The following is a 25,215-nucleotide window of genomic DNA, read 5'->3' on the forward strand; positions in this document are numbered from 1 at the left end:
TAGGAAACGTAGTGAAACATGTTTTGATGTTGAATTCCTTAAGAATTTTAGACAGTTTGGGAGAGAGTGAACTGATAAAAGGCAAAGAGATATACGCTCTTGGGGAGGAAGAGCCTTCCGTAATAGGTTGACAATGGTGGAAAAGAAATTTTTCAATATTTTTTAGAGAGAAGCCATTGTTGAGAAAGGTCCTTTTTAGAAAATTAAGCTCATTTTGAAGTTCTATCTCATCTGATAATAATGATCTGGCTCGATGTGCCAGGGTGGATATAATGCCAAATTTCTGTGGAGGGCAGTGATGGGAGGATGCATGAAGGTATCTGTCTGTATGTGTAGGCTTTCTGAAGATGAAGATTTTGATATTGTCAGAGCATCTTGTAAGTTTTAAGTCTAAAAAAGCGAGACAGTTGTTTGTCTTTATTTCATAGGTGAATTTAATCTTGTGGTGAAAGTTGTTGAGATGATCCAGAAAAATGTTAAGGTTATCTAGGCTGTGCTCCCAAATGAGGAGAACATCATCAATAAAACGCAGCCAGATTTTAGGTTTTAGTGTAGATGAACTAATTGCTTTTCCTTCAAAGTCTTCAAGAAAAATATTTGCTAGTACCGGGGAGAGTGGGTTGCCCATAGCCAATCTTGAGTTTTGTTTAAATATCGTCTTCAAATCTAAAGTATCCTGAATTGACAGTGGGAGAGTAAGGCGAAGATTTTTTTAGATAATGTACTCTTAAGGAGATTGAGAACTTCTTGGGTAGGAACATTTGTGAAAAGAGACACAATATCAAAACTTGCCATTAAATCTGATTTGTTTAGTTTGAGATTTTTATATTTTATTTGAAACGAAGTCAGCTGAATTTTTTATATAAGAAGAAGATTTTCCTGTTAGGTGTCTTAAGGAAAAGGTGAGATATTTAGACACATTGTAAGTTGGTGAGTCGCTACCTTCAACTGTTGGTCTTAGGGGAGTATTGATTTTATGGCTCTTCGGAAGGCTGTATAATCGTGGAATTAAAGGATGAACAGATCTGAGAGAAAGACAGATGTGCCTTGGTAATTCTGAAGTAGTTTTTAGAAGATTGTTGGTTCTGTTATGAAATTCTCTTGTTGGATCATTATTAAGTTCAGAGTAAGCGTCTGTCTCCAATAATTCAAGCATTTTGTTGCGGTAGTCAGTTTTGTTCAGGATGACTGTGGCATTCCCTTTATCAACTGGAAGAATTATGATGTCTTTATTTTTCTTCAAGTTCTTAATGGCTAATCTTTCACTATGAGAAATGTTATCAGTAGAGGATCTAGCATTATTTATCGTGAATATAGCTTTTATACGTAGAAGGTTTGCTTCTTGGTTTGGAGACGAAATTGAGGCCCTTTGCAAGAACACTTTTTCGTTCAATTTCATTCTTGCACCTACTTCCATTCCAAAAGAACTTTTCCTTACAAAGACAGAAAAAGTCTTTGTAAGGAAAAGTTCTTTTGGAATGGAAGTAGGTGTGAGAACGAAATTGAATGAAAAAGTGTTCTTGGAAAGGGCCTCAATTTCATTCTCGCACCAGAACCAACCAACAAACCTAACCAATGAGGAGCAATGATTTGGCTGCAGTGATTAATCTGGATATCTTTTTATATTGTCACATGTAGAAACCTAGTTATTTATTCTTTGTCTTCAGGGACATCTAGTATACATTTGGCATCAAAATCTGCTTTGTGACTTAGTATATAGTTTTTCATTTTCTTTTCTCGACAACTCTGAGTATCTTAATACTTTGTTCTCTCAGTGAGTGCAAATGTTATTTAAAATAATAGTACATCTCTTTCAGAAACACCATTGTGCAAACAAATAAGAACTCAAGAATAAATGCTGATTGCTCTACTGTTTGCCAACAAGAGAAAGTTAATTTCATTATTTTCCCTTTGGCTTTGGGGTAGGGGTATAAAACATAATCCTACATCATTTCTCACAAAAAGAAAATCCACTTGACTTTTTTGTTGTCTGGTGATAGATTACCACATTACTTACAGGAGGCATGAAATAACTTGAAAAATTGTCATGTTTTGTCTACAGAGCAGAGCTCTGGTCTATGCAGAGCATTTTTAAATATAAAATGTTTGTAGGATAATAATAATTAAACTCTTGGAGAAGATAGTATATTATCAGAACTTAACTTTAACTTGAGAAAAACAGAAAAACTTTAACAGAATTTTTAACTCGAGAAAAAATTTCCAATGCAGTGGCATAAATCATTGATTTTCTTATTACATAAAAAGGGCAGCAGAGAATATATGAATAACTGTAGGGGCCAGTCAGTTTGATCTGACAAGTCTACAAAATATTTATACCCATTATGGGATTGGAATATAATCTATTGACTTGGATCAGGGGATGGTTGACAGACAGATATCAAAAAGTGGTATACAGTTGGTGTGAATCTGCCAGATTTAAGGTAACCAGTGGTGTACCTCAGGGTTCAGTCCTTCTGCCATTATTGTTCAATCTATACATTAATGACATCAAGCAGGGTCTATCATCAGATATGCAATTGTTTGCTGATGATGCGAAGATAGACAGGGCAATCAGGGATGCTACTGATATTCAACAATTACAAAATGATTTGAATAGACTGGAAATCTGGGCAAATAAAATGGCTGTCAGTTTAATGTTAGTAAGTGTAAAGTTATGCACTTTAGCATGATTTGAGTTCCAGCGGATTATTATATTAGCGGGGTTATGCTACAAGAGACTGAAGAGGCAAGGGATCTTGGTGTATTGGTGGATAAGAATTTAAAGTTAAAAGGTCACATAGCAAAAGTTGCAAATACAACTCAGAGGATAATTGCTATGTTGAAGCAAACCTTCACATGTAAGGATAAGGAAGTAATTTTGCCTCTTTATAAGACTTTGATAAGACAATGCCTGGATTACTGCGCGCAGCAGATTTGGTCTCCTGGGTTCCAAGGGGATAAAGAAGCTTTGGAAAGGGTGCAAAGAAGAATTACAAAGATTATATCCAGATTATGAGGACAGATTGCAAGTATGTGGATTGCAGACTCTGGTTAACAGGAGAAAGAGGGGTGATATGATAGAGGTCTATAAACTTTTGAATGGGTGTTATAGCATTTCAAATGATGACATTTTCCATTATGTGGAAGGTGGGGAGAGAACACGGGGGCATCCATAGAAGTTAAGGTTGTTCTCAGTCAAGAAAGGGGTAAGAGCTAGGTTTTTCTCCCAGAGAGCAGTGAGTGAGTGGAATAATTTGCCCTTAGGGGTAGTGAGTGTATCTAGTGTAAATGAATTTAAGGGAAGGTATGATAGCTGGGTTGAGTAATGTACAGCCTCCCTCGATGAGTCCTTGACTCCCTGGAGGTCTCAGATAATAATAATAATATTATATTAAATAGAATCACAGGATTTTTGAATGATGCATATCTACATGAACAAGCAGAATTCTCAATGAGATTCTCTGTAATAGATCATATCCACACTATAGACAGAAAAAGCAGAATAAAGGATTAACTTAACTATAACTAAACTGATGGCAACTTCAGATCAAATCAAAGTAAAATTAGCAGATAATCCTGTTGAAATTGTGGAGGACTATATTTACCTCAGTCATTTGCCTTCCTGGTTGGCTGAGTGATTAGCATATCTGCTCTCCAACCAACAGTAGGTTCAAATCCCACTGTGGGCATGGATGTTTATGATTATCATTAGGTGTGGGATGAATTTCAATACCTGGAGACCACTGCCCTGTTTATTGGAGGTTTGAAAAAGTACTATGTTTGGTCTCTAGTGTAGTTTCCAGTCTACGTAAAAAAAATAAGTAAAATATATATAAAATTAATAAAAAAAATTGGGTAAAAATTTTTAGCCTGTCTGCAGTGCAAATATAATATTGTTTATAAATAAACCCTTCATGGGAGGGAGCCACATAAAAATTAATTAGTTTTGAGGAAAAACAAGGTAATAAAGAAATAAGTCGAAGAATCACACAAGGAAACAAACCTCTTTTGGCTGTATAAATATTATCTGTTCAGAGATTTGCCTGTATGTATGTATGCTTAAAAAGAAAGCTATCTAATATATGCATTATTCCAGTGTTAACCTGGAAGTTAGACATGGGCAACAGTTAAAAAAAAAACGGAAGACAGGTTGCATGTGGCCAAAAGGGCCTTGGAGAGAAGAATGCACTACATGGGGGAAAAAAAAAAAAAAAGATAGAAGATATTGTGAAGTATTCTGAAGCACAGTATGTGAATGAGATTGGCCATATTAGTAGATTGCCAGATGAAAGGTGGACAAAAATAAGCATGGAGTAGATACAAACAGAAAGAAAAGTCACTGAAGAACAAGATTGAGGGATCATCTACAATGGTTTGACATGAGATACATATTGGCTAATGACAGACAGAACTGGAAAGTTAGCAGGGGGGGGGGGGGGGGCTATATTCAGCAGTGGATGGAAAGAGATTAAACAAAAAAGTTTGCAGATTTTCAAAAATAGGTTGTTCATTATTTAAAAAAAAAAACCTGCATTCTTGAATTTAACTCCTTTGTAATCTTCAATTTAAGAATGGAGTATTCTGTGTAATGAATAAGAGTGATATCAAGTTTCTACCAGACGTAAATAGCTATTTGGTGTTTAAAAAGCTGAACTTTCCCTTTCCATTTTGACTTATCTGAATAATGGCTTCTCTTGAACAAATTCTAAAACCTGGTGTGGAGTGGAATACCAGAACACCACATCTTTGTGTAGGGAGGGGGAGGATGGGGGGGGGGCACCAAAAACCTTTTTAAAAATTCTTTCACTTTGAACAGAGAATATTTGTTCATTTATATGTCATCTCCTCTTCTATCTAGTACATGTCTGAAATTAGAATGGTACTTTTACATATCCATTACTCTCTCCTCCATCTTATTCTTAGAATTTTATTTTCTTCCTTCTAATTTCATTCATTGAGCATCTTTTTGGATTTGTTCTTTCAAGTACTTCTGTAATTTTTCTTTCCAACTAATAAGTATTAGTTGGAAAGAAATCTAATACTTATTAGATTAATGTTGTCTCAGTAATGACATCTTCAGAGCCAACGATCTTTTGCATTTCTTTTTCAATATCCTTCCCTGTCTCTGTTTTTAAAATATACAGTAACATAGAATAGATAGCAAGTTATCAGTTATATTTATATTGTTACTATTAACTTTTCTGTTAGTCATGATTTCTGTTATGTGAATTGTTCACATGTTATCACAAGTAATTCCTTTCAGATTCAGTCTGTGTGCTTGTATCTGATGGCATCCCGTTTAACCCATATTCAGGTTATTATTCATCGTTTTGTGATAAGCATTATTATTGTTCTGTGATTAATGTTGATTAGTTTTATTGTTCTCTCATTGTGTGATTAGTACTATTATCTAAACTGTGGAAGAAAACATCACGTAAGTGATGAAAATCTCCATTTTCATTTTGTTCACCGCTCGCTTCATTTCCTATAGCACATTCATCATCCATCTCTCTCTTTTTCCTACTTTAGCGTTCATGTCTCCCATAAAAATTAGTAAGTCGTATTTAGGAACTTTGTCAATCACTTTTTAGAGTTTATCATAGAATTGGGCTTTCTTCATTTCTTCAGCATCATTTGTGGGTGCATATGCTTGTACGATGGTCAATTTCGTGAACCTGAAGAAAAATTTAGTTTTAATTATTCGATTACTTACTGGGTTCCAATCTATCAGACTTTTCCTTGATTTCTCACTTACAATTGCCACAACTTCTTTCTCATGTTTTCCCTCGTTTCCAGAATATAACAGTATTTGTCAATTGTTTTTATCTCACCTACGCCTGTCTATCTGGTTTCAGCAATTCCTAAGATAGTCATCTCGTTGACTATCTGCCTAGTTTTTCCGATTTGATACATTGTGTGAACGTTCCATGTTCTGATTTTAAGTTTAATTTTAGGGTGAGTAATTGAGCTCATCCACAATTGAGGTTCCATAAGGCTTGGCCCCACCTGCATCATAGTTGTTGGCTCCTCTCCAAAGTCCTGTAAATAGTCATCTGTCGGAGGATCATGGGTCACAGCACACTCTGCCACAAGGGATTTCTTGCTTCACTCATGGTTTCTACAGAAACCATGAGTGAAGCAAAATCCCTGATTACAATCAGGGATATTTTATGAGGATGGATGATAGCTCATCGCTCAACCTTCCTCTTTTACCGAGGCTTAGGACTGGCATGAGGACAAGCATAAGCTCCACCTATGGCAGAGTTGCGATGCATTAAGGCATTGTATTAAAGATTATTTAACATAAGCTAGCAACAGAAAGGATAATGCAGAACTGGATATCAATTTAGATTTTCTTTAATTATAACTTACTGTATTTAAACTAGCAGCAATGAATGTGGCTGTTATCTTTCTTGGTGAGGAGGGACCTTGTTCCTCTGGTAACTAATAGCATTCTGCTAACAGTTACCAGATTTTAAAATAGAGGAAGAAGGGAAAAGAAAGTAGAGAAGGAATTTTAAAGAAGTAGGAAATGGTATTATTATTATTATTATTGCATTTTTGCATTTCTTTTTCAATATCCTTCCCTGTCTCTGTTTTTAAGATATACAGTAACATAGAATAGATAGCAAGTTATCAGTTATATTTATATTGTTACTATCAACTTTTCTGTTAGTCATGATTTCTGTTATGTAAATTGTTCACATGTTATCACAAGTAATTCCTTTCAGATTCAGTCTGTGTGCTTCTATCTGATGGCATCCCGTTTAACCCATGTTCACGGGCACCTCTATGGAATCCAAAGACTCATCGTGGGAGACTCAATATATCCACACAATCTATCATACCTCTCCTTGAACCCAGTGCTCCTTATTTTCGAAGTTAGTTTTTTCTATGAGGCACTCTTTCATTTTGTAGTCAAAACTAACACTAGCAACCCATTCCACTCATTCACCACTCTCCATGCAAAAAAATCTAGTCCTCACACCCCTAATGACCACATCTTTAACTTCCAGGGATGACCCCTTGTTCTGGTCCTTCTAGCCAAATGCTGAAACATTTCCCCTGCATTTATCCTATAAAATCTTTTAACCAACTTAAATGTTTCTATCATATCTCCTCTTTTTCTCCTATCAACCAACTTCTGCAATCCACACACCTTCAATGTATCTTCAGGACTGGGGTAAGGTGGTACAACACCAGGGCAACTCGTTGCAAAGGTGGAGCAAGCTACCAACACTCCTGTCTCAGTATCTCCTATAATGCAAAACATATCTCCTTGTGGATATGTCTAATGTTATGCATTAAGGGAACGGCCACTACCCAGACTAGTTTCGACCTTTATTGAGGTAGAATGGGAGTTCATGTCTCTCATCATTGGCCTTTGGAGAATAAAGCATGCTGAGGATCAGCAGACAGTAAAAGAGGAGTATGATATAAGATAGAGTAGGATAGTGGGAGGTAAAAAGAGGCCTCAGTCAACCTGTTTAGCCATATTGGCTAATTGGTCTGTAACATATAATCTCAATTTACCTGTTCAGAAAAAGGTTAAACCTAGACTTTTGTCTATAGTTCACATATTATTTTATCTAAAGTAATGATTTACTCCAGTATTAATGGAGGTTCTTTTTATGTTACTAGATATAATATCCTTATTTTTATTCCAGGTAAATAATTTTTTTTTTTTTTTTTTTTTTTTTTTTTTCCCCGACCTTTATTGAGGTCTCTTCAGTGGGAGTCAGGCCCAAGTTGAGATACCAGGCAGAAGCTTTAGCAGGTCATCTATACCTATAGGAGTTGTCAAATGGTGTGCCACCCTTTTTTAATAAATTACTCTGGATTTAGAGAAAGATGTTGAAAGTTTATTTTTCACTTGGTTAGAGTATAATAAATTTAGTTTAATCCTTTATCCAAGTGTGAGCAAACAAAGTTTGCGCCTGAAAGTATCTTCAGGACTGGTGTAAGGTGGTACAACACCAGGGCAACTCGTTGCAAAGGTGGAGCAAGCTACCAACACTCCTGTCTCAGTATCTCCTATAATGCAAAACACATCTCCTTGTGGATATGTCCAATGTTATGCATTAAGGGAACGGCCACTACCCAGACTATAATGCAAAACACATCTCCTTGTGGATATGTCTAATGTTATGCATTAAGGGAACGGCCACTACCCAGACTAGTTTCGACCTTTATTGAGGTAGAATAGGAGTTCATGCCTTTCATCACTGGCCTCTTTAGATTTAAAAAAAAAGTTGTGCTGAGAGTCAGCTTGATAGTGAGAGAGGAGAGGAAAGATAGAGTGTATAGTAGTAGATAGTTAAAGGAAGCCTCAGTCGATCTACTTGGCCTGACTTAAATGCCAACACCAAGCAGATCTCCGACATTATCTCCCTCCATCCGTTCTCCTCCGCATTCTCCGGCCAGCCACCTCTTCAGATGTCTGGCCAATGAAAGAAGTGAAAAAAACAAATGCAGGAAGACACACATAAATTGAAAATCAAAAGAACTAGGACACACATAAACAGAAACAACAAAAGTCGGTGAATTAACAGAAAAGTACTGCAAGAACAGGGGAAGAGCCTGGCCCGAGTGATGCAGCCCGCAAGGAGCTGCACCGCCTCGCTGTAAGCCTTTGCCGCTCGGGTTCTCAGGTCTGCCCCCTCCTATGTGGATTAAGCATGAACATACAGAAACAGAACCAAGAAACTTAGAAGGGGCCTTTTTTTTTTATGTCATATTTGCCCTGCTATCTCTTACTGCTTCCTCATAGTCTTTTACCACGTTTTCCATCACTGTGAGTACGTGTACTGACTCTTCATCATTAAGTTGCTATTCTCTTCAAGCATTCTTTCCATTCCGCTCGGTCGTAAGTGACTTTCCCAAACTTGAGCCATATTCTAAGACTCTCTAGCTCACCTTCACATTGCAAAGCCACGTCTCCCTTTTCCTGTACAGCTGTGTGGACTTTGTTTTTTATATTGGGTTTATTCCTAAGATAGAATAGGATTCGTTTTGTTACATTCGAATATTCATATCGGGGTTCTTTTCTTTTTACCGGTTTTGTAATGGCGTGAGAAGAACCGGTGTTTGTATCTACTGGTAAAGTTCTTTTTTCAAATTCCTTCATTATCCCTGGGTATCTCTTTTCCAGATCTACTCGTGTCAGCGACTTCAATGTGTCGCATAAGTGTTGTTTTTCCTCCTCTGTTAAGTCCAGGTGACCGTCCAGTTGCTGGGGCTCGACCTTGGTTATATCCTTTACATAGAGTTCTCCCCATATGAGTCTATTGCTCCTTTTAAAGAGCAAGAAAGTTGGCTCTCCTTTTGTGGTCATTATCTGAAATAGTTTTCCTGCCGTTTTTGGAGATCCCTTAAAGTTCTTCAAAATGACAGAGCCATTTGGAGTATTGCTTTTAACAAAGTCTGTTCCTTCCTTAGTTTCTGGATTGTTTCCTTGCTCTCTGTCTTCTTCTTCTGAAGAGGTTTCTTCCTCATTTTCTGTGTTGTTTCGTGATATTAACTCATTTCCTTCCTCATCCTCATCTGAACTTGAGGCTTCTAATTGGCTTTCAGTGTCCTGTTTATTTCGTTTCATTTCTCCTTCTTCTTCCAGCGTGATGGGTCGTTTAGTTGTACTGGTGTTGATTTCCATTTCCTCTGTTTCTGTGCTGTCATTGTTGCCTTCCGATTTCTTAGTGTTCTGTTTCTTTTTCTTCCTAATTCTCCCTTCTGCGTTCCTCCCAGTTATTGCCCGATTTCCTAATGTAGTCGTTGCGGTAGCTGGCAGTTGGAGGGCTGGAAACTCTTCTGGTTCAGTTGTTTGTGGTTCGTTTACTGTTTGGCCGGTAGCTCGAGAGTCCTGTGTTGTGAGCTTAGGAATGGCGCCTCCTGCTCTTTCTGCAAGGGTCCTATTAGGACAAATGTCTATTTTATGGGATGTGTTCCCACATTTACGGCATGGTGACTCACATTGATTCAATGTGTGTTCTGTCGATAAGCAGTTGCGGCATGTGTTGTTTTTCAGGCAGTGAACGCTAAGGTGACCCAGAGCGGTGCACCAAAAACATTGTTTTCTTACGCCTGGATAATTGACTATTACTCTTGCTGAGCCTAAAAAAATCAAGTTGGGGACCTCGGTTTTCATCTCGATTGAAATGCTCACTTCCCCTGATTTCCACTCTGGGATATCCGCGTCTTGTCCGATTGTTACGTTTCGGATAGTCCCCCACTTGGAGAAAATGGTTTTAATGATATCCTCCCCTTTCTCTAGATATTCGAGTGGAAACCTGTCAATTTTTATGGATTTTAAAATACTCCCGACTAGGAAGGGTAGGTATTTTTTCCCTTCACGTTCTACGCCTTTTAGGAGCGTTTCTCTTGTTTCTATGTTGTTTGTCACTATTTGGAATCTACCCCCCCACCCCTCCCGTAAATACTTTCTGCTTTGACGACTTTCAGAAGAGCTCTCACAAACGTCAATTTCGATCCCGAGAGTACGAACTCTTGGCAAGAATTTTGACATTGTTTAAAAGCAAATTTCAGTCCCCGAAAGGAAATACCCTAAAACGGACCTGCACCGATTGGAATGAGGCCGCAAAAAATAAAAACCAACGAAAGAAAAAACTAGAAGGGTTCTTACCAAACAATACTGGAGTAGGAGCTCTCTCTCGGGATCTGGAAACTGGAATCCAAAAGAAGACTGGAATATGGACCTTTCTCTTGGGGCCGCTGAAAACAGGTCGAATGGGAGTTCATGCCTTTCATCACTGGCCTCTTTAGATTTAAAAAAAAGTTGTGCTGAGAGTCAGCTTGATAGTGAGAGAGGAGGAGAAAAGATAGAGTGGATAGTAGTAGATAGTTAAAAGAGGCCTCAGTCGATCTACTTGGCCTGACTTAAATGTCAGCACCAAGCAGATCTCCGACATTATCTCCCTCCATCCGTTCTTTTCAGCTTTCCCCGGTCAGTCACCTCTTCAGGTGTCTGCCCGAGGAAAGTGGGGAAAAACAAATGAAAGAAGCACCACATGAAAAAGAGGAACTAGTAAATAACATTAAAAATTACATATGACAATTTGTAAGAAACTAGGTAAATTCTGAAATTTCAACCTGAATGACCAGTTTAATACTGAGAAGAGAAGAGCGGGGGCAGAGCCTGGCCTGGGCGATGCAGCCCACAAGGAGCTGCACCGCCTCGGTGTAAGCCTTCGCAGCCCAGGTTCTCAGGATACCCCCTCCTGTGTGGAATAGACATAGACCTTTTTTACAACAAAAATTCTAATCTGAAAGAGGACAAAAAGAAGAAAAAACAAACCAGAATTTTTTTTTTTTTCTCCCTCTGGCAGATCGATACTAGGAGTCGACTGACTTGTTGGGCGAGGTTTAAATCCTCCTGCTGTCTATTGTTGTGGGTTTTAATGATGAGATCTGCTAATTTGTCTCCACGGACGTGGTTTAGCATGTAGAGGCCTCTGTGCAGTGCTAGTCCCACGTCGTCCTCTGCATCGATAAGACCAATGATCTTTTCAGGAGTGATTTCATCTATATTATCGACAAACACGTCGTTCCATTCTGCACTGACGACTCTTGGCCCGTTTTGTCCTGTGAGTATCAGTTGAATGTCTCCGAATGTTTCTGTAGCTTTTCTTAGTCTCGCCGCCTCCTCGGGGAAATCTTTTAAGAGATCCAATATAGGTGCATTGGCCTTTGCATGAGGGAACTTTGTGGGTACTGAAGTTGACTTTATATTTCCAACTTGCGCTGGACTTCCTTGTTTCGATTTTTTAATATTTACTTCTTCAGGGCTGGCTGGCCTCTTTTGTGTGGTTTCTGCATTGTTGATTTCCATATCTACTGCCTCCGTGTCCTCGTCTATTGTGACTGCAGTGATACTTCCGTTTTGTTGGTGCTGCTGGTTATTTTCGGTTGTAGTGGCGGTTTGATCCGTGGCCAGTTCCTCCTGCCCTTCATCTCTCCTGGTTGCAGGCTTCTCCACTGGTGTACTTGGCAGTGTTTCGGAGGTGGCGGCATGATTCTTTGTTGTTCCCTCATGCGCGGCCTTCAGGGTGGGGAAATCATTCGGTTCTGTGCCAATAACATTTTGGGCTGTTGTTTCCGTGTTGGGCGTAATAGTGCCTCCCAATTTTTTGGCCAGATTTCTGTCTGGACAGGTGTCTATTTTATGGCCGTTAATGCCGCATTTTAGGCATGCCGATTGGCACTGTGCTAGTGTATGACCCGCTGTTAGGCAGTTCTTACACTTTAACTTCGGACATTGGGCCCCGAGATGAGTCAGGGCTCCACATTTAAAACATTGCCTCTTTACTCCCGGGTAACTCACCATTACCCTGGCCGATCCAATCATTACAAAATTCGGAACTTCTGTTTTCATCGTTAACGAGAACGTTACTTCCCCCGACATCCATTCAGGGTAGTCAGCGTCTTTGCCTACTTGGACATCTCGTACGGTTCCCCATTTCGAAAAGAGTTGATTAATTATGTCGTTGCCTCCTTCTAGGTATTCCAGAGGGAATCGCTCTATTCTCATCTTTTTAGAGATGCTACCAACGACAAAAGGATGGCAAAGTTTCCCTTCACACTCAACCCCTTTGAGTAGTTTCTCCCTTGTTGTTGTATTTTTACAAACTACTTGATATCTGCCACCCCCATAGGGGGTAAAGCCAGAAATATTATCTGCCCCTATGCAGTCAATTAGCGCTTTCGCAAATGTCCTCTTGAGTACACTTGCGTCGATTTCGAACCCGAGGGTTCTTACGATCCAAGTCCACAAAAGGACAGACCTGTAGAAAAGGCCAAACTTTCCCTGTTTGCAGATAAGAAAAACCTGTTAAACTTAGGTACAGGGGGAACACAAAGAACCAAAGAAGAAAAAAAAAAAGACAAAGGGTTCTTACCAAGGCAGCAGGACAGTAATAGGAGCTCTCTCTCTGGAAACTGGAATCCAAGGCTGGGATACTTTCACTGCAGAGCTGGAACATGGAGCTTTCTCTCGGGGCCGCTAAATCAGGTCTCTTCAGTGGGAGCCAGGCCCAAGTTGAGATACCAGGCAGAAGCTTTAGCAGGTCATCTATACCTATAGGAGTTGCCAAATGGTGTGCCACCCTTTTTTAATAAATTACTCTGGATTTAGAGAAAGATGTTGAAAGTTTATTTTTCACTTGGTTAGAGTATAATAAATTTAGTTTAATCCTTTATCCAAGTGTGAGCAAACAAAGTTTGTGCCTGAAAGTATCTTCAGGACTGGGGTAAGGTGGTACAACACTAGGGCAACTCGTTGCAAAGGTGGAGCAAGCTACCAACACTCCTGTCTCAGTATCTCCTATAATGCAAAACATATCTCCTTGTGGATATGTCTAATGTTATGCATTAATGTCTCAGTATCTCCTATAATGCAAAACACATCTCCTTGTGGATATGTCTAATGTTATGCATTAAGAGACAGGAATGGGTTTCAAAGTCTATTAAACACAGGAATGGATTTCAAAGTTTAAAAAAACAATGGAATCAATACTCTGCAAAAGAAAAAAACTACACTTCCCAACTGATAAATACAACAAGAGAAGGCTGATGAGGATACATCTTGCCATCACAATTATTTGAAATCTCAATAAGTATCATGCAAAAAATAAAACCTCATCAGAGGAGGTAGTATCTTCAAACACAAAAAAATTCATAAAATAACACGAATTTCCCCTGACAGAATAACAAAACATCAAATCAATCACATTGCTATATGTAATACTTTCAAGAGGAGATTACAAGATGTAAAGGTCAAAAGAGGAGCTGATATAGCTTCAGACCACTTTCTGCTGACTGCAGTAGTCAAACTAAAGCTAGCAAGAAATTCAAAAATAAGAAAGAATAAGAATATTAAATAAATTGAAGGAAAAGAAAACAAAAGAGAAATTTACCAATGAACTGAAGAACAGATTCACAGTTTTAGAAGAATCAAATGAAAATGACAAGGAAAATAAGTTTGAAGCCAATTGGGAAAAGTGTAAAGAAGTCTTCAACAAAACTGCAGAAGTCCCACAAAGAAAGGATTACAGGAAATACATTAAAACTAATTGAAGAAAGGAAGAAGATAAAAGAGAAAATAAATAACTCCAAGTCAGAAAAATTACATGGAGAATATCAGAAGCAATACCAAGAAGTACATAAGATAGTAAAATGCTTCCTCAGAAATGACAAGACAAACAAACTACTATCAGCTTTTTGGCTGAAGATGCTCAGAGAGCGAATGATATCAGAAATCTCTGAGAAGTTTATAAAATTATAAGGCAACTTGGAGGAACCTACCAAAAAAATGAATGCAGGGTTAAAGATAAAAATGGTCAACTACTGACCCAAGAGCAAGAAGTCCGACAAAGATGGAAAGAGTACTTTGAAAAACTATTAAATATTAACATGCTTCTATAAATCCAAATATTGAGTCCCCTTTCAAGGAGATACTAAATGTATTCAGACTTGATGTAATCATGGGAGAGATCACAGTGCAAGAAATCATGGAAGCAATCAAGATCCAAAAGAATAGAAAAGCAAGTGGAAATGATAACATTAATGCTGAACTGCTCAAAGCTGACCTAAAAACATCAGCAATTATACTGTATAAACTGTTTAATTTCATATGGGCACTTGAGAAGGTTCAGAGTACCTGGAAAGAATCATAAGTAGTCAAAATTCCAAAAAAAAGGTGAGCTTACAGATTGCTCCAACTGGACAGGAATCTGCCTATTGTCAGTACCATCAAAGATCTTCACTAGAATCATAATAAATAGAATGAAAGATAGCACTGAGAAACTACTGGGAATAGAACAAGCGAGTTTTAGAAATGGAAGAAGCACGTTGAATCAATTTTTTATTGTTAGAAACATAATTGAACAGAGTGTTGAATTAAATTCAACTATATATCTCAACTTTATTGATTTTGCTAAAGCATTTGACATCATAGACAGAGAAAGTCTATGAAAAATCCTGACAAAATAATAAATATCATAAAAGATTTGTATGATGGAAGTAAAGGACAAATTCTAGTAAATGGAACAACTTCCACAAGTTTTGACATCAAAACTGGTGTTAAGCAAGGCTGTGTCATATCTGGAACACTTTTCATCATTATCATAGATTGGATAATGCAGCACACCGTGAAAAACATGAAAACTGGAATAAGACGGAACATTGACACCACATTAGAAGATTTGGACTATGCTGATGACATTGTACTACTATCATCTAGATTTGAAGACATGAAAATTAAGACAGCAAAGCTAAAGGAAACTGTTAAGCAAATAGGCTTATATCATCAATATTATGGTTTTCTTCTCAATGAGAAGAAAACCAAAATATTAAAAATCAACAGTAAAAAGAATGACTCAATCTTTATAAATTGAAATCAAGTAGAAGTGACAAACACTTTTGATTAACTGGGGCAACTGTTAACATGGAAGGTGGTACCAACGAAGACATTACAACAAGAATTAAAAATTCTTGCTACACATTTAAAACTTGACAGAATATTTGGAAATCATCAAATATAAAAATAAACTTAAAGGTGCAAATTTTTAATACAACTTTAAATCTGTACTACTTTATCGAAGTGAATCATGAAAATTAACCAAATAAAATTGATGCCTTCCAAACAAAATGTCTTCACAGAATTTTCAAAATTACTGGCCAAATAAAATTCCAAATATTAAAATATACAACAAAACAAAAACCAAACCCATCACAATGGAGTTAAAGAAATGCAGATGGATAGGCTATCTATTGAGAATGCCAACATCAGAACACACAAGAACAGCATTGACATGGGTGCCTGATGGTAAAAGGAAGAGGGGAAGACCCAAAATGACATGGTGCCGGATTGTAATCGAAGAACAAAACAAACCAGGATTCGAGCTGGGGGGGGGGGGGTGCAAGAAAAGCAGCACTGGACTGAAGAGGATGGTGTACTAAACTAATGGCCACATGCACCTCATAGGTGTAAAGAGCAGTAAGCATGCAATGCAATGCATGTAGTTTGGCAGGTCTCTTACAGTGTAGTGACTTTTCTTATCTTCTGGTTTTAGAAGTACTGACTTGATTGGCCAAGTTGGATAGCTTATCCATTCTCCAACCAACATGCTGAGAGTTCGACTTTCATTGTGAGTGTGGATGTTTCTAAATATTTTTAGATGGGAGATGGATTTTTGATGTTAGAACTATCACCCAACTTGCTAGTGGCCTGAAGTGCCTTGAAAAAAGTTCCATGTTTAGTTTCAGGAGCAGGAAAGAGAGAGAGAGGGGGGGGGGGGGTAATTACTTGATCCATTATCTTAATGATTAAAAAACGTTCTTGGTGCCTTCTTTCCATTCTTACTTATGTGCTTTTTCCTGTGATATCATCATACAGTATAATTTTATCAGTACAGAATATCTCTATCATATTCATTTGATAATCTACTGTTTGTCTTATTCTGATATTTAGGATTTTTTTCCTGCATACTTATGCTTTCTTCTGGTTGCCTAAAGAAACTGTGTAATAATACTGTTCATCCATTTTGTACCTATTCTTTTTTTAAAAAAAAATTCTTAATTGTATTATAAAACTACTAATAATAATTAATGAACCCCCATATATCACTTCTAGACGTGGTTATATGCATTACTTCTAGATCCTTGGTTCAGATCGCATTTTATTACAGGAAAAAAAAATTAGCAAGTGTTAACTTCTTTCCTAGTAATGTAGGGTTTATTATTATTATTATTATTTTTTTTTTCAAAACAAAAAACTAACTGTAGCACTCATGACACGTATAATGCTGATGCTAGATCTTAAGCTGCCTTAACAGTAATTATAAAGTAATAATGAAATTAATGTGATAATATAATAAAGAACCTTATGGTTAAACATACTCATAATTTCTTAAAATTAGTTCGATCCTGTTCATTATATAATAATCTTTTTTCCCATACATTTGTTGCAGATGAAGTGATTTTTCGGCCAATTACAATCTGGGTTGTTGCAGATCTAGATACCACTGAAGGAAGAAGTCTCCTAACAGCAGCACTTTTATATTTGGTATGTTTTAAAGATATTAATTATGTTTTAGATGGTATTATACAATGTATAATTTTTCGTGGTGTTTTTTTTTTCCCCCGTTCACTTTTTAAATTGCAAGCTAATTCTGGCTATTTTCAGAATGCCAAATAAAATAATTAGAAAGAGCAAAATAAACGTAGAATACTTAGAATATTTGAACATTTTATCATTAACAGTGGTTGGTATACATTATAACTTTTGTGTATACATTAATTTTTAAGATGTTTTAGAATAAAGCACATTTAAAGGGATATTGTTTCGCTTTTTTATTGCTCTACTACTTTTTCATTCCTTATAGCACACTATCTCGGCAGGGAGGGTTTACAAAATTATATCATAATCAAGGAAAACTGACAACATGTAAACGGTGGTAACAGACTTAACTGTTAGATAATTTAAGAAATATTTATATGTACACTGTGTTATTAGAGAATATTGTTAAGGTGAAATACTTAATGTCCATTGTATTCTAGTACCACTTTAAAGTTTCCCTGATTTTGTTTTGTAATGAAAGAGGACTAGACATAGTTAATAAGATCTTGTTTTTTGTTACCCTATAGGGGTGTGTAATATTTTAAAGCCTCCTTACCCTTCCTGATATAGTTACTGTAGGCAGTGTACACAAGTCAGTTTGTTTCCACAGCATGTAATAAGCTTCATGGCTTATGTAAACAAAGCCTTAAATTTTATTCTCAGCATCTTTTATATATTTTACCATGCAGATTACTTCCAAGCAGCAAGATCCTATGTCAACATCAGCAGTGCATTTGTGAACTCTCAGGTTTTTTAGTTCTGCTTATGAAGCTGAAGGCTACCATTGTGCAATGATGTTTTAAAATTATCGCTATGCTTTGTCTCCTTTTTTGGATGTATGTTAGAGTTACGGCTCACTGTAGTTTGAATGTCCTGGCTATTTGAAGTCCCTTGGAAATTGTTGAAGGATTTATATATATATAATGGTTTTCTGATTATGACCATTTTGCAAAAGGGATGCAACAAGGCACACTAGTCCTTGCCATTTCTTTTCGTCATTTGAGATGTAGGCTTTGTCATGTAAGCTTCTGATTATGCTGATCTTTTGTGTTGGATGCAAGCTGCATTCCTATAGAATTAATGTGTGAGTTTGCTTTGGTCAAAGGACCTGGAGGAGTATATCCAGAAATGGAAAGAATCTGTTATTTTCTACTTCCACTACAAAGTAGATAAGTATACATAGACTGTTAAACAGTTTGTAAATTGTACTATTTATTCTTTGAATCTGCCAAATGATAAAAATGTCATCAGTACCAGAACCAGATTTTCAGCCTTTCTGGTTTTTCGTGTTACCCACATAGGCCTGTCACATTCTTATAAAACCTACTTACTGCTTCTGATATGGCAATGTTGAGCCTATTTGCATTGTCTACTGTGGGATGAGATCCTATAAGATCTCTAAGGCATCATCCTGATATCATTCATAAGCAAGATAATGTCAGCACTTGCTGGATCATTTGGTTTTCACAGTCAAATCCTTTGTCTTCTCAATGATAAGTAAGAAATTTTTTCAGGACCTCTAACCTGTTGAAAAATCTATCTGAACTTGTAGAACCCCATATTATCTTGAAAAAATTTCTTACTTATCATTGAGAAGACAAAGGATTTGACTTCTCAGTGATATAAAGAGAGAGAGACTTATCAATGATATATATAAATGACATAAAGAGGACACCATCCTTGCACATCTTAGAAGCTTCGTAAATTCTTGTTACTGTAAGGTGTTTGGAAGATGTTTTTTTGTTATGGGTTGGCTATGCCAGGTCAGCATCCAGTATTAAATATATGTGATCATCACCAAGTAGGTCTTCCGTTTTTGATAAGTATGTATTATTGTCCCTAACCACTTTGTACTTGCTTTTGATCCCTACCCATGCAGTCAGCAGTAATCCAGTTTGCTGGTTTGCTTTCATCTTCAGGGCTGAAAATTAATTGCATATCTTTTCTTAAGAAGTTTATTTTTCTGTTTAATGTTAAATGATATAATTTCTCCTCCCTTTCATTGATTACTGTTGCCCGAATATAATATGAATATACTTTACTAGTATCTCACATGTTTTCTTTGTCTTAGTGTTACCAATTTATCAACATGATACTTAGAATGATAGTATCTATCTTCATTTCTGCTGACATCGAGCTTTAGTGCTCGATGTAGGGCTCTTAAGTGCGCCACTGAAGTAGGCCATATTTTTGTAATTAGTTAGATAATGTATCTCGCATTCATGAATATGCCTACAAAAAATGTGTGTATATAAGGCTGTAACTAAGTCAAGAAGTTTTGTGGGAATATTATTAGAGAACTTGTCTGTTAAGACTGTGAATATACACTTAGTTTAATATAGAGAGCTGTACTATTGAGAATTGATATATAGTCAGGCTATATTTTGTTAAGACTGTGAATGTACGCTTAGTTTAATATAGGGAGCTGTACTATTGAGAAATGATATATAGTCAGGCTATATTTATGTCAGTATTTGAGGGAAGAATTTTATTTAATTTGTTTACGCAGTGTGCAAGTAGTATGTACATAGCTTATGTTTAATGAGTTTACCCAGTAAATGTGAGTTTTGTCATATAGATTGCATTACCTGTTTGAAAAAAAGGTTAAGTGTGATAATTGCAAAATCTCTCTAGTGTAAATGTACTGCTTGTCTAGTAAAATAAATGTTTTTGTTTTGTAACTACATGATCTGTTCTTTTGGCTAATGCACTATCTTAAAAAAAAAAAAATGCAAACCTGCAGGCATAATAAGATACTAATAGTCACAACTTGCATATAGAAAATTTGTGTATATATATATATATATATAATAATTAATTCCTGTTTTTCCTCACCCTAACTTTCTGACGAAATTTAATCAAATTAGATGGTGCAGTCGATAAAAAAAAAAATAAAATAAAATTAACCGTGAGAGGTTTATGTTAAAGTAGTTTATAGGCCTAACCTAGTGAAGTTGAAAGAAGTAATTGGAAGAAGTAAAGTTAAGTTGAAATAGATAATGAACGTTATTTAACAATGATGCAGATATTTATCTAATTAACATGATATTTTACAATTCCAGATGTTTTCAATATTTTCATTCTTCTCCAGTTGTATAATTTGTTGATCGGAAAATATGTGGGAATGAGAAGATACTTTTTTATATCTTTTTTAGTCGCTTGAAGTTGGTTCCATATCCGTATGATGTACTATTAGTTTCAGTACAAAATATTTGTACTTTATTTTCATTAAAGTTAATTACTGTGGTTATCATGTAATTTATTATTTATAATCATGTCACAGGTACCTTTAAAGATTAGACTTGCTATTCTTCACAGGGAAAGAAATCGCTAAACAAACAGGCAAGTTAGGAAAATTATCAGTTTTACAAGGTAAGCTTCGTGCTCGGATTGCCTTCAAAAAATGTTGCAATATGAAAGTTATTCCTGCTTTTGCTAGATTCAGAGATACTATTCGGTCGACTGGAGTTCACGCAATTTATATTCTCGCAAGTTTTTCCTTGATACGGAACCAACTTCGAGTGACTAAAAAAGATTTAGCATCTAATATTCAGTCTATTTTAGATCTTGAAAGAAGGATATTTCAGCTACCCTAGATGGCAAATTATTGAATATCTTTCTTCATGTTCCCAAACAATCCTTACCCGTTCTTATGAAAAACATTCCTGCAAACTGATGAAAAAATATGAATCTTTATACCTTAAGCAAAAAATAACTCCTGACAACACTCTCACTAATAAATGGATTGTGAATATTTCTGGTCGCCCGTTATCTGATGCTGAAACTAGTGTATTAGCTAAAAGCCATGACTTTACTGTTGTACCAAAATACATCCTGTATCTTGAATTTTTACATGACATCAAATGCAATCTGTTGGGACTTTTCAGCGAAGACGCTAATAAACTATGCTTTGAAGTTGCTGCTTCATTTTTTAAAAGCAAATTACCTCCATTAATTTATCGAGTGCTGAAACCCAAGCGCTAGTTTTATTAAGAAAAAATAGCAATATATCTATTTCAAAAGCAGATAAACGAAAAGTGGTAGCGGTAATGGATAAGGCTGACTATGAGAGAAAAATAGACTGCCTTTTACAGGATACCACCACCTATCAAGAAATTAATTTCTTGATAGGTGGTGGTACCGTACCCTACAAAAACACAAATCAAACAGTTGAATAAGTTGCTTGATGAAGTTGTCAGCTGTGAATAAAAATAGTGGACAAGTTGCGCACTCATTTTGGAAGAACTCCTCATTTATATGGCCTCCCAGGAATTCATAAAGAAGGTTATCCAGTAAGACCCATCATGAATTGTATTTACTCTCCTACTTATAAAATCGCTAAATTTCTGTCACGTTTATTAACTGCCCACACTGAACAATCCAGATCATTTATCAAGAATTCCACACATTTTGAAAATATCAAGGATATTCAAATAGAAGAGTCGGATTTGTTAGCTTTGACATCGTTTCCCTCTTTACCAACATTCCATTATCTGATGCTGTTAATTTACTATATGATGATTACCCTCCTGATATTGCATAGATTTTTGAATTTGTTATACAATCAGGATATTTCAGCTGGAAAAACAAGATCTATAGACAATTTGAAGGTGCTGCCATGGGTAGCCCTCTGTCTCTGCCTTTGGCAGACTATTTTTTGAACCATCTAGAAGATACCTTGTTCTCATCCATTCATCCCCAACCCTCTCATTGGTTTCATTATGTTGATGATGTCTTTGTTATTTGACCTCATTCTGAAAATGAACTTAACACTTTCCTACAACAGATCAATAGCCTTCATCCATGCATTCAGTTCCCCATGGAAAAAGAAAAGGCTGGTAGTTTACCATTCTTGGACATCTGTCTTACACATACAGCCTCCGGTAATTTATCAACCCGATCAACAAAATTTCTCATCTATTGCCATCTACAAAAGACAAACTGGCACGTCTATCATTAGCTGGCATTTACCAGATACTGTGTGAATGTAATCTAACATACTTCGGACAAACAGGCAGTTCTGTAGAAAAAAGAATTAATGAACATTAATATTATATCGAATACATGAAACCTCAAAAGTCTGGTCTGGCACAACATAGTATTGACACTAAACACTATATCCAGTGGGATAGAGCTTGTCTTCTACATAGTTGCAGGTTTAAATATGAACGCTATTTCAAAGAAAGTTGCAAAGCCCTTTTACATTGGCCAAATCTGAATCGGAATGATTGTTTCTCTCTTGCAAAAGTTTGGGAGATTCTTATCTTATGTATTAATAAATTATTAAAAATATTATTAAACAATTTCTAGCACGCGGCAACAGTCTTTAATTGGTAAACCACCGACTGCTGTATGTAATTTGTAATCTGGTTCCTTTGATTGCTTGTTTCTACCCTGTGATATACTGTTATTTTCAGTACAAAATATCTGTACTTTAATTTCATTCAAGTTAATTACTCCAGTTATCGTGTAATTTACACCTTTTGGCCAACTTGTATAGCAGAGTATATAAGTTCTTTTCGCTATACCCTTTGGTATTATTTTGGTCTAGCTACTCACTAATGAAGCCTCAATAAAGGCTGAAACCGGTCTGGGTAGTGACCTCCCACATTAATGTAATAACAGCATACATTTCCTAGGAAATGTGTTTTTACATTATGGAAAATACTAAGAATAGCGATCAGAACTTGACCCACCTTTGCAACGAGTTGCTCGTGTTTGTACTACATTCTAGGACTACTTGCATTTAGCTCACGCTAGTATTCGCTAATACTTTTATAGTTTTTTATACTATATTCGGCATGAAACTCTCTGATTCCAATCTTTGAGTTTCTTATTCGGTTTTAAAACAGTGTGGGATCTAATATCCCCTTAATTTAATTAATGTTTATATCACCGAAATGAAGCCAGTTGGCTCTTATATTGAAGTGTAATTTACTATTTATAATCATGCCACAGGTACCTTTAAAGATCAGAAGAACATTTGACAAAAGTTCATGCTGATAAAAAAGATAAGGATTTATCATATTTTCAATCACTTAAAGAAATTTTTTTGAAAGAACCAACATTGGCAGGTATGTTTTCAGCAACATGCAAACTAGATGATGATGGGTTGCACGCCTATTACAACATTTCCTTACTGATTGCTAAACCCGCATAATGTTGGTGAATAACTAATCCTACCAGCTGTTAGTGAGGTTATAATCACTGTACTGCACAAGCCAGCCTCTGATATTATCAAGAAAATTCATTTGAACAATAATACAGTGCAAGAAGAATTGATGAAATTGCTCAAAATGTTAAAGACTCATTATGTGATATTTAAAAACAACTTAGCTCTCTATACAACTTGATGAGTCTACCAGGAAACGAAGCCTTACTTTTAGCATATGTACGATACATAAAAGAAGAAAAAATTTGCGAAGAATTATTATTTCTTAAAAATTTGCTAACTGACACACTAAAGGAGAATCAATATTTTATGCATTGGAAGAATGTTTTTAAAGAAAAAGAAATCCCTCTGAATAATATCTTGTCAGTTGCTACTGATCGTGCTCCAGCGATGGTAGGCACTATCACAGTTTTATCGCATATTTCAAAGAGGCAGTGCCAAATGTATTCACTGTACACTGTATGATTCATCATCAACATTTAGTTGCGAAATACCTGAGTGATCACCTACACAGGTCATTACATTATGTAATTACAGCACTTAACAAAATCAAATTCATTTTAATTCAAAAGAAAGGATAACAAAATCAAAAGTCATTCATGGAATGACAGATTGCTTGGACAACTTTGTAGTGAAAATGATGAAAAATTCAGTCACTTGCTGCTCCATACAGAAACTCATTGGCTATCAAAGGGTGCCTGTTTGAATCAATTTTATGAACTCTTTGACTCAGTGCTACAGTTTTATGAGCCAACTTGATTAATTTCAAAAGTGACATAGCTTATTTTGACTGACTTGTTTAACAGATTTAATGAAACAAATCTACAGCTCCAAGGGGATGAGCTGAATTTAATAAAAACAGAAGCCGTTATTTCTGTGTTTGTGTCAGAACTTGTCCTGTACAAACAAAACGTAGAACGAGGAGAATTCAGCCTGTTTCCAAATCTATCAACAATGGAAAAATGTGATGAAGATCTGCTCAGCAATTATCAGCACTTGGAGACTCTCCATTGTAATTTCAATCAATCATTTAAAGATGTTCTTGAAATGAAAATACCCGATTGGGTTGTGGACCAGTTTTCAAGTACAAGCACAGAAGAATCTTTAGAATTGCAAGAAGAACTGATAGAAGTAACAACAAATGAGGAATTGAAATTAAAATTCAAAAAACGGCTATAAACAGTTCTGGTTGCAAAAGCAAATTCTCATACTTTATCCTGGATTGTGGGTTGTAGTAAAAAAGTTTTTAATCACATTTCCGTCATCATATTTAGTGAAACGTGGGTTCAGTATCGTTACAAATCTTAAAAAAGATCAAATTCAAATTTACAAATCTTAAAACTAAAAAAGAAAAAGAAACTGCCTGCAAATAGCTGATCACGGTGATTTTAGAATGCTGCTGACAAATATAGAGCGAAATATCAATAAATTGGTAGCAGCACACCAGCTCATCCTTCTCGTTAGGATTGTTTTTAATATTACTGATCGTTATTTACTAATTTATGTGCGATTTTTACAAATGTTCGATTTATGTTTGTTTTCTTAATTTATTATTATTATTATTTGACACCTCCAGGGAGTCCAAAGACTCATTGAGGGAAGACACCTACTCCACAGCTCTCCGTCTCCACCACTCAAATCCACCAACTACAACTACGTTAAACATCTATACCACTGCCAACCACCACCACTAGTATTTACACAGACAATCGCAAATATTCATGCCCATGCCAGGATTCAAACCCACAGCCTTTTGGCTGGAGAGCGGATATACTAACCACTTGGCCAACCAGGCTGGCCGGGTTTAATAACACTATTTTAATAGTGTTATTAAATTTTAAGCTCGAGCTTGTTTTATGTTTATGTGCAATTTATGTTTCTTTTGTTGATTTCAATAAATAGTTTTAAAATT

At 36.2% G+C, this 25,215-nt stretch overlaps 1 protein-coding gene across 4 annotated transcripts in view; it reads left to right on the forward strand.

The window, feature by feature from the left end:
- Uggt (UDP-glucose-glycoprotein glucosyltransferase) overlaps positions 1–25,215 on the forward strand; it is an 835,069-nt gene that overhangs the window by 372,812 nt on the left and 437,042 nt on the right. For all 4 annotated transcript variants that reach the window (XM_090403047.1, XM_090403050.1, XM_090403049.1 and 1 more), the window contains exon 21: positions 16,983–17,077. In XM_090403047.1, coding sequence (XP_090259173.1) covers positions 16,983–17,077 — 95 coding nt within the window. The remainder of the gene's footprint in view (positions 1–16,982; positions 17,078–25,215) is intronic.

Source organism: Typopeltis vanoorti, chromosome 13, assembly GCF_054136105.1.
Source record: "Typopeltis vanoorti isolate ZY-2024b chromosome 13, IOZ_Tvanoo_1.0, whole genome shotgun sequence".
Classification (NCBI taxonomy): Eukaryota; Metazoa; Arthropoda; class Arachnida; order Uropygi; family Thelyphonidae; genus Typopeltis; species Typopeltis vanoorti.